This window comes from Aythya ferina (genome assembly GCF_964211825.1).
Source record: "Aythya ferina genome assembly, chromosome: 1".
In the NCBI taxonomy this organism is placed as follows: domain Eukaryota; kingdom Metazoa; phylum Chordata; class Aves; order Anseriformes; family Anatidae; genus Aythya; species Aythya ferina.
Genome location: NC_140296.1, coordinates 89960150 through 89984291, shown reverse-complemented (window position 1 = coordinate 89984291; position 24142 = coordinate 89960150). Strand labels below are relative to the sequence as shown.

General features: G+C 43.9%; 2 protein-coding genes and 1 long non-coding RNA gene across 4 annotated transcripts in view; 1 reads left to right on the top strand and 2 right to left on the bottom strand.

Annotated features, from left to right (window-relative positions):
- Positions 1-1596: 1596 nt before the first annotated feature.
- Positions 1597-2689, bottom strand: LOC311429626. Its single transcript, XR_014688303.1, has 2 exons — positions 2510-2689; positions 1597-2417 (listed from the first exon to the last, which is right to left on the bottom strand). It is a non-coding gene; the product is annotated as an uncharacterized lncRNA (long non-coding RNA).
- A 4940-nt stretch (positions 2690-7629) lies between these two features.
- On the top strand, positions 7630-11227 carry RPL8 (ribosomal protein L8). The gene is made up of 6 exons (XM_084505712.1): positions 7630-7689; positions 7981-8124; positions 9291-9432; positions 9812-10030; positions 10694-10809; positions 11028-11227. The coding sequence occupies exons 2-6, from the start codon at positions 7987-7989 to the stop codon at positions 11184-11186; spliced, it is 774 nt and encodes a 257-aa protein (XP_084361838.1). The 5' UTR covers positions 7630-7689; positions 7981-7986; the 3' UTR covers positions 11187-11227.
- A 9360-nt stretch (positions 11228-20587) lies between these two features.
- USP9X (ubiquitin specific peptidase 9 X-linked) overlaps positions 20588-24142 on the bottom strand; it is a 100897-nt gene continuing 97342 nt past the window's right edge. For both annotated transcript variants that reach the window (XM_084505698.1, XM_084505697.1), the window contains exons 44-45: positions 23618-23713; positions 20588-22164 (exon numbers count right to left, since the gene is read on the bottom strand). In XM_084505698.1, the coding sequence (XP_084361824.1) occupies positions 22030-22164; positions 23618-23713 (231 nt within the window). In that variant the 3' untranslated portion in view covers positions 20588-22029. The remainder of the gene's footprint in view (positions 22165-23617; positions 23714-24142) is intronic.

Here is a 24142-nt window from a genome sequence, read left to right as displayed (position 1 = left end):
AAGTGCCAGATTAGTTTTCCTGTGATTAGTATCATGTCCTTGGCTGGACAGTATTTTTATCTCAGCAAGCCCAAGATGTATTTTGGTTTAGGCCCCAGAAGCTACCAACTCTAATTAGTAAATTAAAAGAAAAAGAATGGAGTGTGTTAGGAACTATGGAGAGATTTTCCAGGATCATTTATAAAGCCATCTTCTTTGCTTGTTGATTATCATTAAGCACCTATTAACTCCGTTGCAGGAAGGTGATGGATGATTAAACTGGGTTAAATGGAAGTGATTACGTTGGCTTATCCCTGTCATGGAAAAATACACTGGGACAGGGAAGAGGGAGGAAATTGTCACACAAATGCCAGGAAGTTCTGCTGGAAGGTATACAAAATTGTTTTTCTCTCTGTAAAAGAGCCTTATCTCACCCAGGATCCACCTGGATGCCTCAGGCTCGCTTTGAATTAAGTTGTTTTCACCTTGGACTGCAGTTGCCCCAGCGTTGCACCTGCATGGCCCACTGCACATCTACCTGACCTGCATTTTGAAAGCATCCCTGAAGACACTGAGAAGCAAGCATCTCGTCCCTGTCGTGACTGCTAACACAGAAGCAGGGTTTTATTGCAGGGACCGGTGCACAGTTTCCTGCTGGCCAGCAGCCAGGAGCTTGCTTCCTCCAGGTAACAAACATCCCTGAGCTCTCTCTGCGCTGCCACTCCTCTTTACGGAGATTTTCAGCAGACACCATGTGGCAGACCCCTCTGTCATGACTTTCGTCTCTTGTGCCATCAGAGAACCGCCCTGGGGACACGGGGGCTGAGACGTCTGTGTGCGAGCATGTGCGTGTGCCTCTGTGCACACAGCTGTGTTTGTTTTATGTTGTATATAGAAGAAAATAAGATTATTTATGTTCTAATCATTATGTGTTCCTTGAGCGAAATATTTTCTGCTCTGATTTATTGCTCTCTTTAGACCTGCCCTCAAGCATTGTTTTTATGTTTGGAGCTGATCACATTTTTTTTTTCTTTCCCATTTGGAAATCTTAAATCTAATGGCATATTGAATGAAAAAAAAAAAATACTTGGAGGAAGGAGGAGTTTCACTTCTCTGTTTTCCTATTTCTTTTTTCTTTTTTCTCTCCCATCTTTCCTTTTACCCTTTCTCCTACTTTATCTCTGAAAATGGAAGGAAAAGCGGTATCTGGAGAAAAGGCAGGAACCATATTTTTTATCTCATTCTTTCATTAAGAAATTGGAAAAAATCAAAAGGTTTAACACAGAAAATGTCCACCACAAAAAGTACCTGTCATTTCCAGGTTAGCACTGTTGTGCTGTTGATCAACAATATCCAACCAACAAATCTGTGTAAAATAAAAATGCATGTGCACTGTATCTGGCATTTATGAGTGACTACAAATATACAAATTTTTAATTCTTAGTGCTTTACAAAGGTTATGTTAGGTGCTTTAGAGCTTCTTTTTCTTTTTTTTTTTTTATCTCACAAATATCAAAAATGAAGGTTTCCCCCACCCTTCATTTGCTAGAGGACTTCGCTGGGGACCAAAGAAGTGACATGAGTTTTGTAGTCAGAAGATACAGGAGAACACAAATCTTTAACAAATTGAGCTTTTCGCCCCTATATTGCTCAGGAGTTTGGGCTCAATCTCAGAAGAGCTTTCACACAGTCTGAATAAAATTTTTTCTAAAATCGTTTCTTTAAATCTTTCCCCTTTACTCCATTTTTAAAATTCTCCTCAGTAGCTCAGCATTCCTTTCTGGTTTGAGGTGTGAAATCTCTGCAGCGTTATTACCTACACAGCAGAAAGAGCATGAACAAGGCAAAAGATTGGGGGTGGGGGGTGGAATTAAGATAAATCCATCATACAGCACTATGCCACGAGAAAACAAAAAATTCCAGGACATATATTTTCCCCCTCTTATGGGTCACATCTATCAAGAGAAAATCCTGCGCTATTGTATTTGGTTTCTGAGCTGGATGAACAAACTACCCTGGCTGTAGCCTCCAGGGATGTTGTCACCAAACAAATGCTGCCATTAAAGTGTTGGTAGGAGGTCCATTAGGAAATGAAAGGAGAAAAACAATTTGGGGAGGGGGGTGGGGAGGCGGGTAGGAAAAGTAGCTAACATAAACCTGGAAGTACAGCTCGGGTACTCTTAAATTAGAAATCTTTAGGAGGTCTCCCACACATCACTGTTAGATTGCAAGCTTGCTGAAGAATTTTTTGAGCTGTGCAGTGCTCCAGATATGCTTCACATCCTCCAGCTTTTCTATTCGTTTCTTGCTAAGCTTCTCGATGGCTGTAAGCCTCTGTCAATTAACTCCCCAATGTCTCTGGGCAGTGCCTCGGTGCTCCTCTGCCTCTCCTTCCAATTCTCTTAGTTCCTCGGTACCGCTTCAATCCCATATCTCAGCTGCTCAAGAGGAAAGAAAATTAGCTTAGCGGATTTCTCCTCTTCTCCATCAGCTGCCCCTATTATTTAACCTCATTAAGAAGAAAGCTTACCCAGATGTGAAACCAAAACCAAGGCTGCTGGAGTTCAGGAAGTGTTTGGACAAGGCTCTCAGACATATGGTCTGATTTTTGGGTGGTCCTGTATGAAGCCAGGAGTTGGACTTGATGATCCTTGTGGGTCCCTTCCAACTCGGGGTATTCTATGAAATGCTCGGGATGCTCTGTGAAAAGAATAACCATAAGTTATTATTCCCCGATACCTTCAGAGTTAAAAATAAAATTAATCTCTGTTTGAAACTAAAATAATGCGGAAGTCTTGTCGTGCCTGCTGTTCCAGAACAACAAATTCTGAAGATTTCTGATCCTCAGAAATCAGGTGCTTTTGTGTGAAGGCCTCTAGAGGTCACCAGAACCTAATTAATAAGGCAGAGCTAAGCCCCGAATGGGAAGCGTAAATGGCTTTGTTTTGATTGAGACTCCACACCTTTGGGTCTCCCCTCTTGCAAGGAATCGAGCCATCATTAGATTGCGAATAACATCAAATGCCGGCAAAGCCGTAACCTCCTGGAGAGGTTCCACTACAGAGAAGCCAGGTCCCTTTTGTGTAAGGAAGCAGGGTCCCCAGCTTAGCATCTCTCATCAGAATCTCACCTGCGCACTTCTGTGACAAAACCTGCCCCGCACAGCTGGAGTCTGGGCTCCCTGGCCTCCCACGGCTGACGCCACACATTTGTAAGCCCAGCAAATGCCTGAAGTGTCACCAAACCGTGAGGGATGCCAGTTCGCTCCCTAGTGCTAACACACAAAAGCGATGACTCAAAAGAGAGCACTGGCTGTGTGTACATATTAGGTAGTTGGTAAAGACTTTTCTACGTATGTTTTTACCCTGTGAGTTATGATCTGAAAAGGCAGGAATCCCTGTGAAGGGTAAAGTTGCCTTCCAGATCACCCAGTGGTATTTCTACTGAGGTTTATAGAGGAGCTGCAATTTAATTATGATTAAGTGGTGGCCATGAGGCCAGAGACCTCATCTGCTTTGTGTAAGCACAGAAGGAAAAGCTCAAGTAATTTTCTTGGAGCTCTTTCCAGGGTTTAGGAATGAGGCAGGCTGGGGAGAAGGGAGCTGGGTACAGCTGAGGAGAAATATTTATTACAAGACAGCAAACAGAAGCTGGTCCTTTCAGGAGAAGTTCCTCTGAAAAGAGCAAAGGTATTTGTTTTGGGAGCAGTCACTGGAACAGAGGCCTGTGGTGTCTCTCCAGAGGCATTTTTGTCTCTGAAAAGCCAGACAAGTTGAACACAGCCAAGTGACCTGTGTCTCATAGGGTCACTACAGGTGGTGTGGAAGGCTGCTGGGAGGGGATCCTCACACTGAGCTTCTTCACTGTTGAATACAGGATACTGCCGGCCCAGGGCTGGGAAATTTTTCGGGATAAGCAGCAGGAAGTGAGGAGGTGCCCCTTTAACTGTCTGCAATTACTTCCACCTTTCTGTCTGTGGTTTTCCCTTTGCCTCAGTGGCAGCAGGTGGTTTGCACCCCTTGTGTCCTGCTCCGGGAGCAGCAGCTGGCAGTAACAGGATTGCCCTGAGCGTGCTCGCCAAGATCAGCATAGACGTTATTTTTGCAGACTGGAACTGTGACGCTGCAGCCTGGCTGAACTCTGCGTGTCAGTTCCTAATCCCATGCAAAGCCCTGCAGAGGTCAGCCAGACCATAAACAGAGGAATGTGCCCACCTGAAGGAGATCAGGATTATTTTCATCGTGGCATTCCACTCCCAAAGAGGAAATGCTCCTGAGAGTCTTACGGCTATGCTTTATGTTTTTGCCTGTCACTTGAGAGAGATGCGTGGATAGAGTTAGGGGCTTCCCTTCTTCTCAGTTCCCTTTTCCCGGTGGGGTCCTGCAGAATCCTTGCTTCTTCTTCCCCCTCTCCAAACAGCAGTCTCATCAAAATTTCTCCCTGGTTGTCATCCGTAACAAACAGAACACCACCCCTTTTGCTATTTACAGTGAGATTAACCTTTAGCAAATTAGCCGGTGAGTGTCACGAAAGGATTAATTAAGACAGCACACCCTTGACTAGTTCCCACCGTGCAAGTAGTGTGCTGAATTTGCAACAGCATACCCATGACTCTGCCAAAAACCTCCCACAATGGAGCCCATAGTTTTTTTTTTTTTTTTTTTCCATTTTATGTTATACTGGCAAATTGGCCAACTACAGGGAGATGCGTGAGGAGGGGCTCTGATAGACACAGGCCAGGGGAAGCAGCTGAGGAGACAGACAACTTGGCCTTCCCCAGCGTGTGTGCTTCACCTCTGCTGCCCTGGTAGCAAGGATGGGGGGCCATGCCTCAGCCACCTCAACTTGATGTTGTAGCTTAAACAGCCAAAGAAGGAAGTTGCTGCCAAAATATCAGGCTGTGATGCACAGCAGCTGGGGTCTGGACATGTAGCCTATGCTGCCTAGCGCTGTCAGATTCGATCCAGCTTTCCATGCGCATGTCTAAGAGGAATGATGCATGCACACAGAGGCCAAGGCTTCTGGAAAGCCTTAGACCTCTGGCCTTTGCATAGCCGAGCTGATCTATGCAGATGTGCTGGACATGCTCAGGTTATGTGGACAGCTTTCTGCTTGCTGCCAGGCCTCTGAGAGCTCTCAAGTTCCTCAAATTCCAACAGAGAACTCTGGTGGAAAAAGAGGCCTTCTCCAGGGAAATCCAGCATGCTGGCCTGGCCTCTGCTCCTCTTCCCACACAGCTGTAACTCCAGTAAAGGCAGTAAGATCTTCAGCCAATGCACCAGAGCTGATGTCCCAAAGCCCAAAATCTCCGGCCTCGAGGCTGCAGCAGGGAACGGTGACAGCACAGCAGTGCTGCTGGTGGACAAAGCCAGGTGGCACACACACGGGCAGGTGATGTTTCTCCACACTTTGAGAAGCCCCATGTCTCATGCTGTGCTGTCTGGCGTGGGCTTGTCCCACTGAGCCTCTGCCACTGTCACCTCCTCCTCATGCAGCAAAATCCTCAATGGATGGGTTATGGGGAGACAACGTCAGCCCGGGGAATGGGGTTTTGTGAGGAGGGAAACAGCCTCGCTTCAAACCATGGCATCTCCACTACCTCCTTGTCCTAAAAATTGAGCAGCACAGTAATCATTGGTAGTGCCCAGGACTTCTTTTCCTTCAGCACCAAGATTCAAACGGTATCACGCATAGTGACCCTGTTGAGACAAACCCTGTTTGGACAGTGTTTTGGATTGCAAATAGGTGTAAACTACTTCCTTGCATTTCTTCAGATCTGTGCGTATTTGAAGGTAATGCAAGTTAACTAAAATATTTAACTTTACTGTGAGTTCAGCCCATACTTGGCTGGGTCAGGTAATACAATCCTCTCACTCCTTGATAATCAAAGTGTTTGGTCAAAGATATCTCTTACAGCAGGAGAAATCGACTATGAAATTACATCATCACTGGTGCAGTTCTGACATCTATTTACATTCCTTCCCTGGGATCTCCAAACTCTGTTGAGGCTTTCAGTTTTGCATCCAGCTGTGCACCCTAAGGAAAACATGAGCTCATGCAGAGGTGAGGTCCAGATGTATACTGTTCCCAGCCTCCTTTCGTTTTTCTCTGACAGAAAAATGCTAATAGCTGGTTTGAGTGATACTGGGACTGCAACCATCTCTGGCCATGCAGCATGCTCTGACCCAGAAAAAAACAACACGTGGCAACACAGCCTGAGGTGCTGCAGTGATACACATGAGTAGTAACAGTTCAGCATTACCAGGAGGAAGGGCTAAAACTGCATCCCTTGAGATGGTGAGCTCAGAGCTCTCGTGGTATGGACATCTCTAAAAATATTCAGAGTATTCAAAAAGCTGGTGGGGAGGAACAAGGGACTGTTCTGGTTTCAGACTCACTGTCCGTGTTGCAGCACTGCCTTAGCTGCTAGGTGTCTGACCAAGCCCATGGTATAATTGAAAGATTGCACCTTCCTGGTGATAGCAGTGCAAGACTGCACCGTGAATTAAATAATAATAAAATGAATACAGGGTTTAGTTGGTGCAGGATAATAAAATTAATGAGTGTACTAAATCATTACACAACTATGTCTCTTCTTGTGTAATTGATTACTGAGTCCTTAATTAATTTGCTACACAGAACATGAAAGGGGAGTGACCAATACAATCTCCTGGATTTATGGGCATTATTTGGAAATGTGGTTAGTTCCTTAAGGCTTGGACTTTTGTCAGATTTAGTTGCAAAAGCTGCCCCCACATCTAAGGCCAACAGGAGCCATAAATCAAAATCTCAAGTTAGTCACTCTGTGCATCAATGTAAACCAAAATCAGCAGCAGTTTGTGGTAGTATCTCAAGCTGTAATCTCTCAAATGGGGCTTGGGCTGAGCAGCTGGCACCTTGAAGGTTAGCTGTTAAGAAATTGGATGCTTAGGTTCAGTTTAAAGTGATTGCTTACGTGGGGCCTATGCTGCAGATTTGCCATGAGCCAATCTCATGCAAAATAGCAATCAGATAGACCATTAGTAGTGAAAAGGTGAATTGGGTCAGCTGTAGCGACCTCTTTGGGAAGGAGAAGGGCTTGTGATGCTGAAGACATAGTGGGGTGTTAAAGGCATGAAGGCACTTTCCATTGCACCTTCCAGGGCACGGCACAAACTGATTAGGAGCGCTAAAGCAATCGTCGTGCTTTGTGTTATCTCCCAGTTACACTCTAAACGGTATTGATAAAAATCAGACACAGGCAGCGTGAAGTGGCTGGATTTTTTATTTTTTTATTTTAAGTCGCTTCTTAGCGTGAACAGGACAGTACAGAAATCTTTTAAAAAAAGAATAAATAGTTAAAGAAAAAGAGAAAATAAAAATAAAAGAAAAAGAAAAAATAAAAATAAAATGAAAAAGAAAAAAAGAAAAAATAGATAAAATAAAGATGAAATAAAATAAAATAAAAAATAGAAAAAGAAAAATAAGGAAAAAAATAAAAATAAATAAAATAAAACATAAAAAATAATAAAACAAAATAAAATATAAAACATAATAAAACAAAACAAAACAAAATAAAATAAATAACATCAGCCCCCCCCCGCCCGCCCGCCCGCCCGAAGCCGGGCCCGCCCGGTTGCCAGGCAGTGACGTCACCGCCGCGCGCCGGAAGAGCCTTGGCGCCGCGGTGACGTCAGCGCCTCCTCCTTTCCCAGCGAGGCCGCAGCGCAGGTAGGAGCGCGGCCGCCATCATCCGCCGCCATCCATCGCCATCCGGCCCCGGCCGGCGCCATCGGGCCCTCGGCCGCCCTCCCCGGCCCTGCCCGCGCCCTGCCCCGGCCATCTCCCCGCGCGGCCAGGCCGGGCTGCGCCGCGGAGGGCGGCGGGGCGCGCTGCGGCCTAGCCGGGCGGTGATGGCGGCGGGAGGGCTGAGGGGGGGACACGGTGGGGGGGGAGGGGGGGGAGCTGCCGGGTGCTGCCCGGCGCTAACGGGCGGCCCCGTGCCGCCGCCTGTGCCCGCAGGGCGCCATGGGCCGCGTCATCCGAGGCCAGAGGAAAGGCGCCGGGTCCGTGTTCCGCGCCCACGTCAAGCACAGGAAGGGCCCGGCCAAGCTCCGCGCCGTCGACTTCGCCGAGAGGCACGGCTACATCAAGGGCATCGTCAAGGTACGGCCGGGGGGCGGCTAAAGGGGGCTGCGGCTCCCCCCAAACTTCGCGTGTGTGAGGGATCGTGCTTAAAGCTGGCTCCTTGTTATATACCCTTCTGACGTTTTGTTAAATCTGATTCTTAAAACATTAAATGAGAAATCTGTGGTTGTATATCAGCAGGAAAGTGGATGACATGTAGGCAGCAGCACGGTTTTCTGTTAGAGCTTTGCTGATGCAGACATTTGAGCGTCCTTCTGCACCACTCTGAATTCTCTGTAACGCACAAACCCTGAGAGGGAAGGGAGTTGCCCTGATGGTAGGCTGCATCTTAACAAAAGTTATAATTATAAGCACAACCGATTGAAGCAAGGCCGTGCTGCCATGTGGGCAGTGCCCCAGTGTGTCAGGCAGGGCGCTGGCGCTGTTTTCTGGTTGTCAGTGACTGAGGCCCCAAGCAGTGTGTACCTAGCTAGATGCCCCCAGAACCTCATCATTTCTTCATCCTTTCAGAACATGCTTATCTTGAGAGTGCAGGAAGAGCAGATTTAACACTTACAGTAATTGAGTTTGATGAAAGAAGTAGGTATGTAGCTTTGATTGAAACTTAAACACGTGAAGGTTTTGCCCAACAAGATTAAAAAGGGCAGGACACACGTCAATAATTGCCACTCATGGAAACTGAGGCTTTCCTAAATAATCTGCACATCTGAGGGGTTTCAGCACTTCTCTGTGGTCTCTGCATGGTTGTGTGATGGGATCTGAATGAACAAAGTTCTGTTCTAGAGGGACAGATCTGACACGTTGATGAGTGAAGAAGAAACAATAAATCTCTGCTTCCTCCTCTGGGGGCTTAGATAATTCAGTATGCTTAGTATCAGCTAGCAGCGTAGAAACATTTCTGTGGTAAGACTTACAGAAATCATCGCTTTTGTCCAGCTTTGTCTCCACTGACAAATGTGAGTGTTTGGGCAACTTCGTGGTGATGTTGGTCAGTTAAATGTCATCTCATGGCTCAGTCTGATAACTGCAGAACGTCAGGAAAAAAACGGTTTGGATCTGGTCACTTTGAAGCAGCACACCTGGCCAGAGACATTATTTCGTGATAAGGATTTATTTGGGTTTGGCGTTCTTACAATGTGAATTTCTTTCCAACTTATCCACGCCGTGCGTCTGTGTTCCAACAGGACATCATTCATGATCCCGGCCGAGGCGCTCCCCTTGCCAAGATCGCATTCCGTGACCCGTACAGGTTTAAGAAAAGAACCGAGCTGTTCATTGCTGCCGAGGGGATTCATACCGGGCAGTTCGTGTACTGCGGCAAGAAGGGTGAGTTAAGGCTGGAATCGTGTCGCGTGAGAGGTTTCAAGAAGTAGAAAGCAGATGTCAACTGAGTAAAGAAAATTCAGGATGGTTAAGTGCAGCTGCGAGCCTTTACAAAGCAGTAGTTTCCAGTTGCTTTAACCCAACATCTTCCTTTGGAGATCGAAGTCTCCTCATGTAGCTTTTTTCCTTTTTTTTTTTTTTTTTTTTTTCTTAAAATGCTGAATGTTGAAACTTGGGCTTTAACTCAGCTACTGGGACGTGCCGCTGCCTGTTGCTGCGGAAGCGTTTATGGCACAGGGCCCCACGTGAAACAGAGCTGTGGTCTGCGTGCTGCCCGGCAGCCCGAGTGAAGCTGTGGCTGCTCTGTGTTTGCTCCCTGCAGCTCAGCTGAACATCGGCAACGTCCTGCCCGTCGGCACCATGCCCGAGGGCACCATTGTCTGCTGCCTGGAGGAGAAGCCCGGCGACCGCGGAAAGCTGGCCCGCGCTTCCGGCAACTACGCTACTGTTATCTCTCACAACCCCGAAACGAAGAAAACCAGGGTGAAGCTGCCCTCCGGCTCCAAGAAAGTGATTTCTTCTGCAAACAGAGCTGTTGTTGGTAAGCAGCGACAACTAGGAGCTCATCTTTTCTGTGAGCTGCCAGACAGGGCCACGTTCACAACTGCTGTGGTGTCGTTGGTGCACTGATGGCCTGCAGGGGTAGTGCTGAGTGTGCTTAAGCTGCTGTAGGTGCCATATCCTGCAAAGCCTGACAGTGAGTAGAAATACCACTGTTAGGAAGCAGAGGTTTCCTGGACCTAGAAGGCATCAAAATGCGTTGTCTGTGGTCTGTTACTCCAATAAAATCGACTAAATAAATGCTGAAATAACAGACAGTTAAACCTCAAAGGACTTGTGAGCCCACTGAGCTCTTCCAGTTCACACCTTTAGTTGAAAAGCTGTGGTTAGTGTTAGCCAAGAAATTACAGCAGTAAAACTGGAAATGCTTCAGAAAGAGTGTTAAACTCGGTGCTGTGCGTATGGACTGAAACACGGTAATTAAAGATTGGAGACCACTGAACGTGCGGCTGCTGCTATGTATTGATTTTGTCTGGCTTGGCTGGAAAACGTTCATTTGAAAATACAGTTGGGATTATTTGAGGCTGCTCTTCTGAAGCTTATTCTTAGAACTGAATATTATTAGGAATTCAGAGTTGTTCTTACGCATTTCTTCCACATCCTGCTTGTATTCGTGTGTTACCATTTCTGCGGTGTATTCCAGGAATCGTTGCTGGTGGAGGTCGTATCGACAAGCCTATCCTGAAGGCTGGCCGTGCCTACCATAAATACAAGGCAAAGAGGAACTGCTGGCCGCGTGTCCGTGGTGTGGCCATGAACGTAAGTCGACTTCCAATCAGTTTTCCCTTCACCTTCTTACTGCTTCGGAAGGATTTGTTTGCTGTGGGGGGGGAGTTGGGCATAAGATAATTATCAGCACTTGATAGCTTCTGCATTGCATCAAAACCGAAGCAGTTAAATTTCTTGTTCAGTTCAGTTTATTTCTGCTAAACATCACGTTGTTCCTTATATTAACGACTGGATTTCCTTTTCCACAGCCTGTAGAACATCCCTTTGGTGGTGGCAACCATCAGCACATCGGCAAGCCTTCAACCATCAGGAGAGATGCTCCTGCTGGGCGCAAAGTTGGTCTCATTGCTGCCCGCCGCACGGGTAGGCTGCGTGGAACAAAGACTGTGCAGGAAAAGGAGAACTAAAGACCCAGCGCGGAGTTCAAAGAATAAATTTTTAAAACAGAGCTTGTGTGAAGTCCAAGTTATCTGCTGGTAAAGTGCTGATAAAAGAGGGGTAATGTGCAACAGGGCAGGGTATGGATGGCGATAAGGTAGCTGTATTTCCTGCGATCCTGAAAGAGCAGGATTTAGTGATCAGATGGCTAACTTGGCTCTTGCAAAGTTGCGATTTCACGGTGCTTCAAATGCGTCAGGAGTTTGTTTGCAGGAGAGCAGTTCATTAAGGCTGTTGGTGCAAAAACTGCCAGCACCAACTGTGTTACAAGCACCTAAAGGACCCTCAGCAGCCACGGCTTCCAGCCACACCCTCGAGTTGAGCCCATTCTCTCTCCAAACGGAACAATTGCTCTGCACATAGCAAAATTGGGCTTCAATAATACTTATAAGCCTCCAATGTGCAGCAAACTTCTTTACAGTTTGTATCTTACGGGCCTGAGTATGCACAGACTGCTTTGGCGAGATGCCTGGAAACAAAAGTCAGGGTTGGGAAAAGTCCTCAGGAAGCTGTTTCAGAGCTTACTCCCCAATTGTGCTAAACAGGATAAACAAGTAATAAAGCATAAAAACAAGTAATAAAGCGGTTCTTGAGGCAACAAACATTTCAGAAGCATAGGACAAGGGTTCTCAAACTGACCTAGAAGAGCAGAGGAGCTCAGGATGAAGTGGTTGGAAAAAGCTGTGGGAAGCCTGAGTGCATGCACACACAGTTTGTAACAGGCACAAGTGCCAGGCTGCAGGAAGCCCCCACAGCAGCAGGGCGGTGCCATGGGGGTGCTGATCGTGCAGAGGTCATACTGGGAACCCTCAGCCCTCAGGGCTTTGAGCCAAGCCCCTTGGCATACAACGGAGAGGCACGAACAGAGCAGCTTTTTGGGGAAGCAGTGGGTACCTGCACACAGGCTGCCAAAGATCTGACAGGCCAAAATACGAAAGAGCAGTCTCAGCCCTTAGTTCTTTCAGAGGGGAAATCACTCGAGATTTAGGTCCAGAAATGTGCAATTTACCTCCCACCAGCCTCACCATCATCAGTGAAGAATTTCCTCCTTCTGTCTAGCCTAAAATCTCCCCTCTTTTAGTTTAAAACCATCTAAAACGCAGGGACACAGCGAAGCCTCACGCATCCCCACCTACCCTCCTTCCCCTCCATGTGTGCCCTGGCTGGCCTCCAGCAGCGTGGTCCCCCCCCCTCAGCTCCAAAGCCCCCTCTGTGCCGAGAAGTTCCTGGCCATGGGCAGCAGAGAGAGAAGCGCTAGCCTGCTGGCGAAACGGACGACGTCTTTGCTCCTGGTTTTATTGAAGAAGCTTTAATACAAAAAAAAAAAAAAAACACTTCGGAATGTAAATTAGCAAAATAAACACCAACCTTGTTCAATAGAAAACACACAGCATCCTTGCATTTTCTTGTGCTTCTCCAATCCCCATAACTCACCACGTGCTTTTATATTCACGCCTAGTAATTATATTTTAAGCGTACATTACACGTATATTCAGCAGCCTCTTGCTCAAACCAGCCGTTACTATCGGCATGACAGATCACACATCTGATCAGCTCATTTAGCTTATATCCAGGATACTTGCTTTGTGGACAAATGTCTCAATTCCCAGCCCTAACACAGCACAGAGAACATGAACTACTATACATATAGTCAAACATCAAAAACTACAGCCCTGACTATTAAAATTAAAAAAATATATAAAAATAAAAGGGGATGGGGGAAAAGGAAATAACCTCCAGTAATGATCAGCAGGGCAACAAAGACATCTTATTTTGGAAGAAGTCTTGAATTGAACACTGTTAAAAGATTTTTAAGCGTTCTTGCAAGAATTTCAATGCTTATTTCCAGTACATGGCTTTGTAAAACAAACAAACAAACAAAAAACCACAGCAGTGAAGCACTAACCATCTTTTTTTCGAGGTGCTTCTCATTTCCACCTCCTGAAAGACCAAACAGCATTGCCTCAATGTTTTTCTGAGGCTCTACTGTAAAACTCTAAGCCCTAAGCATCAAGTACCACGATACAACACCTCGTTAACGTTATGCCCCCTCTCTGAAGCACCACTTCACCAACACCTCGGCAGAGAGCACACATTGTGCTGACACACACCAGGCAGGCTCAACCCTCCAGGGCTTTCTACACCAGCATCTACGCTCCTGTGCCACCAGGATGCCCGCGAATTAACCGCCTGCCTTCGATAAACCACAGGGGTCGGTGCGTTTCTGGAGGATCCATAGCACACCGGTGCCGGGGAAAGAGAGAACACCGAGGAGATGCAAGAAAACTGCACAAGGTAGAAAAAGCTGAGAAAAACTCCATCCAGAGAGTTTTGGGAAAGCAAACTTCAGCAACAGAAAGTATAACGCTGACTTTGTGGTGTTAAAATTACTAGGTAAGCGAGTATCAGAAACAAGAGAAATGCTTTGGGCTGTATTTTCAGCTAATGTAAAAACCACAGGAGCCCAAATTCTGGAAGGTTTCAGGGAGCTAGGTGATCAATAAACCATTATATATTTTACAGTTTCTATATAGGTCAAATTAACAACTGGCTTTTTTGTCCTGTGGCGTTAATGAATTCTCAGAGAGAAACACGAGAACAGACAAACCTTTATGGGAGTCACCACTTTTTCTGCTGTCTGCATCAAAAGCTCTTTTCCCAGTTGAGAACAAACCCCCCCCCCGGTGGTAACGATCTGTTGGGATCCACACAAAACTCTCGCATCCTTCTTTTTACTGCCATGCCAACGCACGGGGAATTCACATGCACATCCACTGCAGTGGGTCACAGCAAAGGCATGGAGAGCTGTGATAAACTTGGGTGGCTTACCTGCTTCCACACAGATGTATTTTTTTCTTTTTAATTTAATATTAATACTACATATTCTCAGCAATTGGCCACTGGTTTGTGTTTTTGTTCACACGTCTTCAAAGCGAGTGCCACTAGCAAGCAGGGCAGAGCAGAAGTTTCCCTCAGCTCTCCGTTACACCCATTGGAAGCTCATTTTTTGTGACAGCCCCTGCAGCACATCAGGGAGCACAATGACCACACCAGCTTCTCAGCAGCCTACCTCAGCTCCTCAGCAGCCACGAGGACCTGGTAACACCCAGGAGTGTTTCCATGCAGCAAAATGCTCCGGTGACTGCAGCGACCACGTCAGTCTTTTGATGCCACGATAGGTTCAAAGGCAACAGAGAACCTGGCTCCTTTGCTGAGTTGAGGAGACCCAAGCTTTGTTTCCCATCTTCATCGCAGCGAGTCCCTTCCATCACCACCTTCATCATTTTGTACTATTTCAATAAATTCAACACAAAACTTCTCATCTTGCCCATTCTTAAGTCCACATTTTATTCACGCTTTGCTGTTGGTACTCCAATCAGATTTATATACATGATCTAAAACCTACATTAAAATAATTTTGACTGCTCTGAAGACCGAGAGAAGAGACACGACCGGAGTTTTCTTCCACAGCTCTACAGTAAGGCTACATTCCAACAGCAGGTTTTTGGTTCAGATGGCAGAAGTGTTCGGGAAGCCGGTGCCAGGCTCCTCACAGACTGGCCGCAGAAGGGTTACACGGCTCTCTTGCAGCTTTTCAGGCTTACACACAACCAGGGGAGCAGTTAGCAACAGGGCTGTAGCTAAATGAGCACTCAGGCCAATGTGTGGAGTAGCGGCTGCCTGCCTTATGAATACCCTGCCCTTCTAGCATTCAACACCACATCAAAATCGGTAGAAACTGGTACACCTCCCTATAACTGCACTATTTAAACAATATTAGTTGCCAAGCACATTATGCTGCTTCAGGTGGGTGAGGAGGCAGCACGAGACTGGGTGGAAGCGTTCACGAGTCCCCGTGGTGCCACTGGGAAGATGCCAAGGCCTTCATTTCAACATGAACCTGCCTCCCTGCTGCTGCAACCGTGCTTCAGATGGTTTTAGCTGTCCTGGCTGGCAGGAGGCAGGCACTGCCCCTGCATGAGCGGGTGTTTCTGCTCCTGCACTGGCCTGGCACCGAAGGCCCCGCTGCCATGCTCGCTCTTCGAGCCCCTCGCAGCGGCGTTATCAGCGATAAACGTCAAGAGGTAGAAAGTAGGAATAGAAAAAGCTCCCGGAGACTCTCGCTCCGTCCACTACCACTGGTCTGTGTTTACTCAAAGGATTCAAGTCGTCTCAGAGGAAAAAAAAAAAAAAAAAAGTAACAGGAAAGGCCTTGTATGCTACTTACCATCTTCTTGTGGGTAAAGGGCCTAGGGACTGATTTCACAGCCTGGCGAACCCCGTGGCTCGCAGGAGCTGGCACCAGGAGGGCTCAGCCTCTGCTGCCACCAGCGGGGTGAGGCCAGGCGAAGCGCAGCCAGCACTTCCAGATCCTGAGGGATTTGACATAGCCTGAGTGCCCTGCCTCCCATGAAAAGATTGTTTTCCTGCTCTTCCACCTGCCCTCGGTCACCCAGCAGGAAGGTTAAGTGCAATGTGAGAGCCATAAACTCTATCTCAGTTTGAAGACTCGGTCCTGATGTTTCTCGGCTTTTTCAATTTACTTACAGAAGACTCGGAGGACTCTAAAGCACTTACCAGGTATTTAAATACAGTCAGGGATACTAAGAAGTGTCCAAGTTTTCAATCAGCCGTCTTTTTACAGATCCTAGCTAGACCTACCTAACATTTCTATCCGCCTGCAGAAACCAACTGTTCAAGACAGAAAACGAAGCAGAACAAAACAAAGCAAGCAAAACCTCCCCAGAACAGCAAGCTACGAGCTATTTGAATTCAAGATGACCATTGGTAGCATGAAACTGTTATATCCCAGGTAAGTTTAGGAGAGATTTAAGAGATGACAAAGCCCATCTGGCTCTGACTGCTACTGCACTGCAAGAGGCTCCGATTCGGGGAGCCAGGCAGCCTGGTGAACGTTGTTCTTCTGTAACAACTGACAGCAGATGGAGGTAGAAACAGAAGTGAAAACCATCACGGTGAGGAAGGGGATTCGATTCTAGTAGAAAAATATTAACTGGGAAGTGATCCTGGCAAGCCAGAGTGAGAAACTTGGTTACAAAGAGCTGTAAGAAATGATGGACAGGAATTTGGAAGCGATGGAGAAGAACTGAGCAGCACTTTAATGAATAAAGCTACAAAGAAGGCCAACACCTTTAAAAGCTGCCTCCACAGAGGTATCGTTACAGAAGAGGAACCTAACTGCTCTTAATGGCTCGGGTGAAACCACACTTGTAAAGCACTCATTCAGTCTTGGTGATTTTTATAAAAACAAACAGCACATCGTAACAAAGGCAACAGAAATGAGGTTTAAAGAATTGGGTTATAGGGGGCTGGGGTAGGGGGGACAGACATTTGAAGATTTTGCTGATGAGGACTGAAGGGGGAGCAACTGCACACGCAGCAGGAAGCTGCAAACTGCAGGGCTGGGGGCTGTTCAAACAAAGTTATTGGAACAGCAAGTGGTAAGTTAATAAAAAATAACATTATCAGACATTATAAATTGCACACAGATCAGGAGTGAACGATCTTATCTTTCTGCACTGAGTATTTATCCATGGCTAGATTTTGGATGAATTCATAAAATCTTTTTTTTAAAATCTTGCTTTCATTATTCATGACTACCTCCTTAGTAGAACTAGAAGACATTTGCCCACTATTTCAACCATTTAAGAATGACACTTGTCCTTTTAGAGTTGTGCTGATGCAATTAAGGCTGTATCAAATCAATCAAAGGAAACGGCCTGTAGGTCAGCTTCATTCTCAAAAAGCGGCTTTAAGGAATTCAAAGGCTAAAAAATAGGGAGTTGGGTCTCTAAAATCTAACAAAAAGTTAGCCCTTACTGACAGGAGCATCTTGCTCCTCCAGCAACAGGTTCTCCTGTGCTCATCTGCAGGTAAATGTAAATAAAGGAGCAAGATTTTGTCCCATACCAATGCGAAGGGGGTTGACCCCTGCCGCACATCAACTCTGTGATGCCAACATTAATGGGACTCATACAAATCCCACTGAAACCCTTAGATCCAAGAGTCACCCCGACTTGCACTGGGAAATCTGATTACAGGACAAGGCTCTCCGAATTTACGTGCTGGCATCCATGCCAACACTCCTCCGAACTGCCGGCTGTAACAGATGCTCGGAGGGCAGGACTGAACATTTCCTATTGTTTTTAAAAAAAAAAAAGTTTTGTTTTTTTTTTTTAATCTCTTTGACGTTTTAAAATGGTAAGTCCACAACGCTTTTTATATCTTAGAAATAAAAGAACATTTATAGTAGGAACCTTAAGAAGATACATAGCGTAAAAAGTGACAGTGCTCAGACTGGGTCGAAGCCCTTCTAGTAGCGCAGGACCTTACTCTGCAACAGAGGGCTGGTCTCAATAGAAATTAACACATTAACATGATGATCCCCAAAGAACAAGGTAAGGAGGGCGTAATGAACACCCCCAAACAGTGTCAAGGACATATATGGGACACGTTGTTTGTGCTGCTGCTGCAGAGCAATCTTTACTGCAATAGCGTCCCGATTCCAGCATGTCAGAGATGCACTGAGCTTTCAAGAGCTCTGCTTGCTGTCATCTTGCTTGAGGGACTACTTGCAAGAGGAACAGCAATCATGCAGGAGGATACAGCTGGATTTCTTTCCCCTTGCATTGTTTATTACAGTACCATTTGGCAGCACGCAGTATTTACAAAATATTTACTGCTTGTCCCCCAGAAAACCTGTTTTGTTTCACTCTAGGTAGCCGGCAGGTTTAAACTTTATTCCCAAGACCTCACTGCTGTGAGAAAAACGATGGCATGAACGCGATGCAAAGCCCAGAAAGTGAGAAGGTGGAGCCAAAATTACTGCTGTCCTGACTCAAGGCACTACACCGTGCTGGAGCAGGACCACGGGTGGCAGGAAACTCCCGCAGCGTCTGAGGAAAAGCGAGGTCAGTGCCAGGGTCTCAGCCTCCCCCAAAATAAGGTACGCGTCTTTCAGCACAGGAGTGACTTTGCTTTCATCGTGGATTTGCAAGTGTGGACTAGAAGTTTAACTAAATGTATTTAAATGCTTACTCTGCAAACGTCCTAGTATCACTCCTTTCTGTGATTTGTACAGCTTATCCCTAACTTTCATTTGTTTCAATGTAAACCACCACCGAAAGCCTCACTGCAGTGGATACTAACTGCAATACATGCCAGCGAACACAACGAGCCGTTTTGCCTTACACAGTTAATTACCTATGATTCATTATTATCTGTCATCTATTCATTTCTGGCAAAAGACTCGGGAGGTAGACAAAAATTTATTGAAACCAAGAATGAAGTGAATTGCTACAGCAGCCGATTTCTGCCCATTTAGTTGTGGCAGAATGGCTCTTCTTATTCTCTCCTGGAAAACTGACGAAATATGTAGAAAGTTTTCGAACCTCGAATGCTTTTTCATGAAATACAAGCCAAAACACACAAGCGAGGCACAACAAAGTGGTTGGCAAGGCATAGTAATAACAATTACCTCAAGACAATTTTCTCATGTCCCAAAGTTCTGAAAATTAATATGAAATGGCATTGTGGAAATTCATCTATTTCTGGCTCAATTTCAGCAAGATATACTGCTTTTAAAAAGAGCTGACTCGAATTTTCAGAGCTGGTAGTTATAGCGGGGAAAATACCCAAAAAAATTCCAAGTCAAGCTGCACCTCTTCCTGCTCGCACCACCAGATGAAGCTGTGTGTGTCAAATAAGCTTTCACCGAGCCCTGGGCAATATCATTTTTGTCAACGGGGCAACAAAGTTGTGGGCAACCCCTTCCGTGACTGAAGATTTGTACCTTTACTGATCCACAAGCAGTAACAAAGCTCCTTTTGCATATGGCTGTCCTGGTTTTGTTTAAACACTCAAAGGAGGGAGCGTTAAAACCTCATCACTACACAACCACAATCCAAAGCGTGCAGAGGGAGAAATTCTGTTTGGTAAGATTATGGATCTCCCCCTAGGTCAAACTACACATTAACCACCATATAAAACCACTTATGAAAGTTCAGTTTCTATGCATTTTACATTGTCAGGAACATGAGTAATTGCTCTACTGTTTATTGGCTTTTTTTTTTTTTTTTAATGGAAGACCAAAGATTCCCTAATAATTGTTCTAAACAGAAAACAGGACTGAAATCAGCGATGGGGGAATTAAATCCGTAGGCACTTTGAGGACTACTGTTTTAAAGTGTGCCATCAACAACGAGGTACTGTGTATCGCCTGAAAATGACCACTGCCAAAATGCTGCGACAGTTTAACATGTACATGAAACTTTTTGTTTGTACAGTATTTGTTAAATACAATTTAAAATTCTGCGCAGAGTGAAAAGAAACATTGCACCTTTAGCTGTAGCTGTTCAGAAGTAGCAGCTGCAACAAACAACACAGACTATCCTCCTTCAAAGTCACAAAAAAAAAAAGCACAATATTCTCAGTTTTCCACCTGAAAAGTAATTGCCACTGCAGTCACCCTCAATTCAGGGGCAGGGGTGTGTATGACTGAAAAAAAATCACAGCCTTAAAATGTCACAGGTTTTAACATGTCTCTACAATCATTGCACTATTAAAAGTGAACACATTTGGCAAGGCTGAACTAGCACATTATATATTTTACCTAGAGAGTAAAAAATACATCATCACCACCTCTGAGATAGCTTGTTTAACAATTACTGGTCCAAAGAAATATGAACTATTTCAACTCGTGTACTCAGGCTAGCAATTGTTTGAGTTAAAACCTTCAACAAGCGTTCCCAAACATAAATGGGAAAACTACCCAGATTTACTGAGTCCAGGTAAAATGGTATTACTAAAAAACTATGAAAAAATCTGAATTAACTCGAGCACTAGAGAAAACATGGAAGCATAAAAGTGATCATCGCTACATAGCATGTTCTAAAACCTGTGGCCCTTCCTTACACTAAATGCATAAGGATGCACTTGCGACTGAATTTTCCTTTGTTCGTTTCAAAACTACAGATCTTTAATTTGATAAGCAGCTTTGTTTCTATCAACTCATTTGTAAAAAACACCATCAAGCTTGTGCTCATTAAATATATATATGTATATATAAAAACATACAAAAAGTACAAGATAAATCACATTAAGAAACTTTTACAGTGTAATTGTCCTGATTACTTTTATTCTTAAGGGCCAATTTCTTTCTTTTTTTTTTTTTTTTTGTGCACAGAAATCTCAATGTCACTGTTGTTCCAGAATTCAGCATAGTGCCACTGCACAGAATTCATCTTTCTGTGCAGTCCATTAAAAAACAAAAACCAAAAAAAAAACAAAAAAAAGAACCAACCAAAAAAGAAAAACAAAAAAACAAACACACACACCACAGGACAAAACATTCTTCTTAAATCAAATTCTATTTGTGAATTCAGCAAAATAATTTCTATAAAATAAAACAGCAAAATATTTAAATAGTATAGGGTGGGCTGTATCTGTTTTGCAGGGGTATTTGGTTTTTAGACAGGTTCCAAAAAAAATTACACACATTCAAGTTACCAATTTTCATTTAAATACAGTATTTACTGATGCGTTTCTTGAAGTCTTTAAACAAATGTTTATTCTGGAATAGAGATACCTCAGAATTGCAGTTGACTAACCAGTAGTTTCTTTTATAATTAAACCCTGCTTCTAATGTTAAGATTTCCTGTATATGGATAAAGAGCTAAGACAATTCTTGCTTTCAAGTAGAACTGTGAACGAGCAGAAAACCAGCAAGTTAACTTGGTGCAGTGGCACTCACAAGTACTGTGTGATTTTGTTGACTTCCACTTCACTGGGATGCAGTAGAAGGAAAGTGTTAGAAGTTTATCTAATAAGCTCTACCAAAGAAACAAAACAAGCACACCAAATACAGTCTATTATGCTCCAGGCATCCTGGCATAGCAAATTTTTGCATATTTGTTTTTAAATCTTTTAAATTCCTATTACTGAAAACTAAGTGTTCTTTATCCCACCCAGAGACAGAACTGTCAAACATCAGATGTGAGGAACACATGTGAAACTGAAAACCACTTGTTTGTCACGTCTTCCCTCCCCATTTTATAGTCTAGGTGTAAGAAGAAAAAGTTCTGAGCGATACAGTTGTCACATTGGGACAACTGCTGTCACTTTTTTTCCCCCTCGTTGGCTACACTAACTTGGTGTGAAGCCATGCTAAATGTTACAGCATAACTATAGCTTCAAAGTGATTAACCTAATACCAGAATGAAAAAGGCAATGAAAAAAGATCTAGAAACAATGTTACATCACCAATTTTCCACATCAACCAAATAATTAAAAGGTTACCAGCCATTACGTTGCTCATAGTAAAATCGACTCCAGTGGCAAAGAATTAACATGAAACTATTTTTGTGGTTGACATGGATAGGCTTTTTCATAAAGGAGTTGATCCAACTGCCATGAGGCAGGCAACACTGGTTGCAGAGCGCAGCAGATATATCAAGATTTTTTTTTTTGTAGATCTGTGAGTCTCATCAAGACAAAAAAAATGTTTCTTGCTTAAGAATTAACAGTCAAACATTAATATACTATATACACCTTTGCCATTTACACATTAGCATCAGGCCATTTATTACAAAACACTATACACTTTCCACTGCAGGCGGGTTATATATTGACAGCAATTTTCTGCAGATAAGACAGTGAATAGACTCTCCACTCCATGTTGATTAGGAATAGTTTTTCTAGTTTTAAATATTAGCCAGACACAGAGAAAGGTTGGACTGTAAGGCCTGGGTGCACAGTCTTGATGGAGCAAGTTAATTGATTATGTGCATTTCACTAATCTTTTGTCTGAGGCGGGGAAACTTCTTCACTGCCTTCAAAATTTTCTTGTGCTCGTTGGCCAGTTCGCTGAGGGTTGTTCATATGATGTGCTGCCGGGCCTGTATATGGCTGTCCATGCACATGGTTATTCTGTAATAAAGCATAAACATTTTAAAAAGACTTTAAACCTGCGGATTGTTTCCTAACCAGTTACTCGGTTTTCACCTCTATATTCAAACTACTGAGACGTACTATCAAGCACACTGAACTTCTGTAGTAGTATCTGTACGGACATACATCAGTTCCTTCATCCCTCTGAATCACATCCTTCACTTACCTTTAACTTACACAGAACGTAAACAGACTTTCAACTTGTAAAGATACAAGGATTAGTTAAATAGTAATTTCAGTTTTGGAGTAAAAAACATTTACATGCAAAGCAAAAGCAGAAAAGGAGGAGGCTGGAAGAGGCTGCTTATGTGGTCTGGGCATTAACCTGTGCACATCTGACTCACACATTCAACTTGCATGAATGTTTTTCCTAAGACAAACATATCTGTGTCTGTGTAGCATACTTGGATCTTTAAGAGGGCAAACTTCAATGCTACAGGACTGAATGAAATCTAGACCAGCTGTTCTCTCCAGATGCTCTGTCCCAATTTTAGAAGTCATACGCACATCTGGCAAATGAAAATATATACCTATAGCTTTACAGAATTTAAACAACTGTGGAGAAATTGGGAACATGAGGATTGTGCGTGTTAGTGAGAAATGCTGTCTATTGCAAGAAAGTGAACACATCACACAGATAATGGTGAGGTTACAGTATGTGTCTGAACTCAGGAGCTCAGAAAGGAGTGGGAAAATCTGCATGACTTACCAACTGCTCTGCTGAGAACACCAAGTAAGGAAAGCAAGATGGAGGGAAGATAGGTTTGGGCAGGAGAGGAAATTAAATTAGCAGATTCAGAATATATAAAATTAATTGGAACAAAGAAAAAATGGCATCTAAGGAGGGGATTTACTAATTGAGTCAAATCAGTTAAAAAAAAATCTTTTTAAGATTTCTTTCAGATCTGGCTTTCCACTGGTAGATTGACAAAGCAGCCACTTAGCCTAAAACAGATTTAGATTTTGTATGTACTTGGTAAGTATTTGGAGATAAGTGTTTACATCAAGTTGCACATCACAAAAACACTATTTTTTTTTTTTTTATGAAAGACTTCCAATTACTCAAACTGAAAATTAGGTGTTGGGACCTGATTTTAAATAAATAAATAAATAAAAAGAAATCAACTCACAAAATATCAACATGAATAATAAGACAGAATCAGATTTAGTATGCATGAGCCTGGGATGATGTCTGTCCCCCTGCTGTTTCTATGGATGATTAATCTCTGATCTGGTAACACAAAAATTCTCACATGAAACTGATGACAAACCCATCCCTGGAAAAATGGAGCTGAATCTTTATTTCTCTAAAGGTGCCATTTCATAGTACCACGCTTCTGGCTAAATGCCTATAATTTGACTTATCATGAATGTCAACTAAAAAAAGCTATCCTGGGACTCTAAATAAAGGGTCAAACTCTCCAGCTTTTACCTGTTGATACTGGGAACCAGGTGAATGGGGATACAACGGGGCATCTTCAGGTGGAGAAGACTCATGTTCATCTGGGGCATCAGGATCATCTGGTTCCTAAAGTTTGAAAGAAACATATCATCTACTTAGGTAAAACGCACTAGGATTATTCTATCCAGAACTAATCCTATGTGCAAACGATCATTCCAGGTACGCTCAAAGAAAAGACATGCCCCCTGTCCCCAGTAACTTACAGAATCACAGAATCATTTAGGTTGGAAAAGACCTTTAAGAGCATCAAGTCCTGTTGTATTGTATAAAAACTGTATTTATTACATATAATACTTAGTTGTATAAAAATTCCCACTATTAACATATTATTGGAAAAAAATAGACTTTGTAATCATTCATAATCTACTTTAAATGGTCAATTTAAATTCTAGATTGCTAATTCTTTACATGACAGATGTGCATAAAAACAGTACAAGAAGTAAAAAAAAACAACAACAACACAGGAGTATGTAACTAAAGCCAACAGAAGTGTAA